The following is a 5,326-nucleotide window of genomic DNA, read 5'->3' as shown; positions in this document are numbered from 1 at the left end:
TACATTAAAACCCTTTGTTGGAATGCTTTACACTTTCCACAGAACAGAAACTAAAATAATCTGTTATACAATTAGTCACAAATACAGTCCTCGAGGTTTTTGCCCATGTACACATGAGTACTGTCTAAAACATGTCTTCTTTGTAGCAGCTAAGCCCTGCCACCACTGTGCTTGGCTGAGTTCACAAATCTGTTGTGACCTGTAGCTTCCCTGTCACTTCTCTGGCTCTCCTCTCCTGCTTAAGTTTCTTTCCTGGCAGTAATTAAAACCTTCTGCCACTGCCATAGCTACTGCTGCTGCTGGAACCACCATAGCCACCTTGGTTTCGTAGTTTGGCAAAGTATTGGCCACCACCACCATAGGGGCCAGAGCTTCTGCCTCCAAAGTTTCCTCCTTTCGTGGGTCCAAAATTTGAAGTTTGATTGTCGTAATTGCCAAAATCATTGTAGCTTCCGCCACCTCCAAAATTGCTTCCATCATTACCAAATCCATTATAGCCATCCGCACTGCCACCATATCCTCCACCACCACGGCTGCCACCAAAGCCACCTTGACCACTGAAGTTTCCTCCACGACCAAAGTTGTCATTCCCACCAAAACCACCTCCACGACCACCACCGAAGTTTCCAGAACAACTTCGACCTCTTTGGCTGGACGAAGCACTGGCCATCTCTTGTTTAGATAGGGCTTTCCTTACTTCATAGTTGTGGCTATTCACAGTATGGTATTTCTGAATGACAATCTTATCAACAGAGTCATGATCATCAAAGGTTACAAAAGCAAATCCTCTCTTTTTGCCACTGCCTTGGTCAGTCATGATTTCAATTACTTCAATTTCCCCATACTGTTCAAAATAATCTCTTAGGTGATGTTCTTCAGTGTCTTCTTTAATACCACCAACAAAAATCTTTTTCACAGTTAAGTGGGTACCAGGTCTTTGAGAATCTTCTCTTGAGACAGCCCTCTTTGGTTCCACAACCCTTCCATCCACTTTGTGTGGCCTTGCATTCATGGCTGCATCCATCTCCTCCACAGGGGCATAAGTGACAAACCCAAAGCCTCTGGCGCTTGGTGTTTGGATCCCTCATCACCACACAGTCTGTGAGCGTTCTCCATTGCTCAGAATGGCTCCTCCGACTCTCATTGGTTGTTTCAAAGCTCAAATCTCCGATGAAGAGCTTCCGCAGCTGTTCGGGCTCTTTGGGAGACTCTGACTTAGATGTGACGACTGCTGGTGGGGCGACTTTAACGATGCTTACTCTGCAGCATCCACCGACAAAAGCTTTTTTCTTTTTCTTTTTTTTTTTGAATATGACAATGACTTGGGGCTTGTATGTGGCGAAGTGGGAGAATAAGATAAAAAACATTTAAATATGCCCTATATGAGGCAGAGACTATCTCAATAGAGGAAGTTGTAAATGAGTTAAAACTTGATTCCACTCTAAGAGGGCCACCCCTCTTAGAGTGGGTAGTTTCTACTTTTAGGCTATTATGAATAAAGCTACTATGAAAATAATTATGCAGGTCTTTATTTGGGCATATGTTTTCATTTCTAGAGCAAAAACCCAGGAGTGGAATTTCTTATATCGTTGGTGTATATTTAATTTTATAAGAAACTGCCAAACTGTTTTCCAATGGTTTTACAATTACACACTCTTGCCAGCAATATATGAAAGTTCCAGTTTCTCCATATTCTCACCAATAGTTGGTACTGTCATTATTATATTTTTAATTTATTATTTTAAATTTTAGGCATATGTATGTCTTATCTTTTTTTTTATTTTTATTTCCCTGATAAATAGTAATATTAAGTATATTCTTTATGTCCTTATTGTCCATTCATATATGAAGGGTCTGTTCAAGTCGCTTGGCCATTTTTTAATTGTCATTGTTCATTTTCAGAATATAATGAACCACTATAACTCAGTAATTCTTATTATTGAGTTATAGTGGTTCATTATATTCTGGATGAAAATCCTTTGTCAGATATATGCATTCCAAACGTTTTCTCTCGGTGTGTACTTTGCTTTTCAATTTCCCGAAAGCAGTCTTTTGAAGTGTGACATTTTTCGTAGTTTATATGAAGTCCACTTTATAATTTTTGTCTTTTATGATTTGAGATCCTCTGAAAAACAGATGCCAAGATAGAATCAAACATTCAAGAAGTTTATTGGGGGAAACACTCGTGGAGGATAAAGGAGAGGAAGAGAAGAAGGGACAGGTGAGGGGAGCCTTCAGTCCATGAAAAGTGAGGAAGAAGGAAGGAAGAGGCTCAGTCTCCAGTTCAAGTCTGAAAAATTTCATTCAAGCAAATGGGGAACTCAGAGCAAACTGTCTGTTATTGGAGTCCAATGTCAAACAGTAGTGACCCAGCTCTAGTACCCCTGCTCTGCTCAGTCACTGGCTGGTGGCAGCCTGAAGAGAGCCTGACCTCAATACTACGAATACTACACTGGGTCCAAAAGTGCAGTAATTGGAAGGTGGTCGCTCACTACTATCATCATAGAAGGTTGTCTTGAAGGGAGATCTGAGTGGCACACTTCCATGGCTACCTCAGTGCACCCCTTGTACAGCACAGTTCTACTTCTCTAGGCAGATTAGGGGAGCATCCCCTTCATGGTTCACATGGCCTCTCTTCCTGAGAGAAAACTTAGAAGGTGTAGATTAGCGTAATGAACTATGGCCCCTGTTGCTGTAATTGGTCTCCAGGCCACAATTGTGACTCATCTCTTCCACCTCCACTATCCATCCTAAAATTCCATCATCTTCAGGTCTTGGTGGCTTACCTGGTGGTAAGGGCTTGAGTCTTTGGCAACCATATCCTTCTCAGCCCAGGGTTCCTGTAAATATGCAGCAATTCACAGTTAAAATCGAGCAAAGGAGTACCAGGAAGTCAATTACCTGGGTTCAATCCAAATGAAGTTTGTTTCCTTCTTTTTAAAATCTGAATAATATTCCACTGTATGGATATACTAAATTATCTTTATTCACCCATCGACAGACATTTAGGTTGTTTTAATATCTTGGCTATTGTAAATAATATTGCAATGAGCATGGGAGTGCAGGTATCTCTTTGAGAGCTTGATTTCAATTCCCTAAAGTGGGATTGCTGGATCATACAGCATTTTTGTTTTTAATTTTTTGAGGAAACTTCGGTGTACCAGGGTTCTCTTTTCTCCACATCCTCATCAATACTTATTATTTTTTAAAAAATAATAGCCATACTAATAGGTGTGAGGTGATATTTTACTGTGGTTTTGATTTGCATTTTCCTAATGATTAGTGATATTAGCTCTTTTTCATATACCTGTTGGCCATTTGTATATTTTCTTTGGAGAAATGCCTATTCGGGTCCTTTGCTCAATTTTTAATTGCATTATTTGTTTTTGTTTTTGTTTTTGTTTTTGCTATTGAGTTGTAGGAATTCCTTATATTTTTTGGATATTAGCTCCTTATCAGATATATGGTTTGCAAATATTTTATCCCATTCCATAGGTTCACTTTTCATTTTGTTGATTGTTCCCGTTGCTGTGCAGAAGCTTTTTAGTTTAATGACATCCCACTTATTATTATTATTATTATTTTTTACTTTTGTTGCCTGTGCTTTTAGTGTCATATCCAAAAACTCTTTGTCAAGACCAATGTCAAGGAGCTTTTTCTCCGTCTTCTAAGAGATCTTCTGTCAAGTGTTCTCGTAGATCTTATGCTAAGTGTTCTTATACCACACACACATGCACACAGACAAATAATAATAAAGGGGGCTGGAGGAAGCATTGGGAGGTAATGGATATATCTATGGCTTTGATGGTAGTGATGGTTTCACAGGTGTATACATATCACCAAAATCATCAAATTGTATACATTAAACATGTAACGCTTTTTACGTATTGACAATACCTCAATAATTTTTTTTTAAAGACCAAAGAGCCCCCATTCCTCATGTGAAGATACAGCAGGAAGGTGGTCATCTGCAAACAAGGAAGAGTGCACTCACCAGACACCAAATCTGCCAACACCTTGATCTTAGACTTCCCAGTCTCCAGAACTGTGAGAAATAAATTACCATTGTTTAAGCTACCCAGTCTATGATATTTTGTTATAGCAGCCTAAACTGTCTAAGACAGGGAGTGACCAATAATAGATATGTGATTTATTTGGGGGGTGATGAAGATGTTTTAAATTAGATTATGGCGATGTCATATAGCTCTGTAAATAAACTAAAAGCCATGGACTTGTACACTTTAAATGGGTGAATTTTATAGTATGCAAATTATATCTCAATAAAGCTGTAAAAAGTAAAAATCGCCCTTGGACAGACAGCATATTGGTTAACAGTGCGGGGCTTCTGTTGTCTTCAATGTGAGTCCCAGCTCTGCCACTTCTCAGCCATAGGACTTCGGGCAAATGAGTTGCCTGTGCTTAGCCTCAGTTTCCTCAAACATAAATGGTACTTATCTTGCAGGGGATGTTGAGGATTAAACAAGAACATCTGTAAGTTTTCTGGGACACAGGGTGTGGTAAAAATTCTCCAGCTGTTTTGTCATTATATAGGCCTTCATCTCTAATTCAAGGATAGCCTTTAAGTGGAGTAAAGTGAGCTTTATGAATACTGGAAAAAATAATGTAGATTTAAAATGTTAATTTGTAGAACTATAGTAAGAAGAGATATTTTTCTGGACATCGACCAGGTTTATACCTAAATTAAAACTCTTATTATGGCATTACTTTTCCCACAACCTTTAAGTGATTCTATGAACTACCTCCGCCATTCTGTTGATTACCTGAATAACGAGCTAAATAAAAATTTGATAGGTGTTCACTAAGAAGCTGTGCGAGAATTATGGTTATAACATTTTGAAAGTTGTGCTTTCAAGCCACTTATTACACAAGTTCTCTCTACCCGGAATGCTCTGGAACCCAAGATCTCAGGACACTAAACCACTCAAAGGCCACTTACTGAATAAAATGGCAAGTGAAATTGCTCTTTGTATTTCTTTTATGTTCCTGTATTGGGTGGGGAGGGAGGGGCAGCATGCACACACAGTTGAATTTGCATAACTTGAATGCAGTAGATAGGACACTATTGATTTGTGAGTATTAGGAAGCTAGCTTTCTTCAGTGTCATCTACTGTGAACCCTATCCTTTGCTAATTTCTTGTTTTCTAAGATAAAAGAGATTGAAATTTTTTAAAAGCCTGACCATGGGAAACCAAAAAATTTTAGAGTTGGAAAGTATCTTGAAGGTGTTGGCTACTGCACTAGGTGGCAGAATATCAGAGTTCCAGAAGTAGCTGGGGTGCTTATAGCCCAGATGAGCCACTTAGCC

The 5,326-nt window shown here is 39.0% G+C and overlaps 1 protein-coding gene across 1 annotated transcript; it reads right to left on the bottom strand.

Moving 5' to 3' along the window:
• Nucleotides 1–1,382, bottom strand: LOC105309899 (heterogeneous nuclear ribonucleoprotein A1-like). Its single transcript, XM_011386107.2, is given in 2 exon segments — nt 1–1,064; nt 1,066–1,382. Coding segments are annotated over 2 exon segments (1,104 nt in total). The 5' UTR covers nt 1,368–1,382; the 3' UTR covers nt 1–262.
• Nucleotides 1,383–5,326: the final 3,944 nt, after the last annotated feature.

Source organism: Pteropus vampyrus, unplaced genomic scaffold (assembly GCF_000151845.1).
Source record: "Pteropus vampyrus isolate Shadow unplaced genomic scaffold, Pvam_2.0 Scaffold929, whole genome shotgun sequence".
Lineage (NCBI taxonomy): Eukaryota > Metazoa > Chordata > Mammalia > Chiroptera > Pteropodidae > Pteropus > Pteropus vampyrus.
The sequence above is the reverse complement of the archived record's forward strand: the minus strand, read 5'-3'. Positions and strand labels throughout refer to the sequence as shown.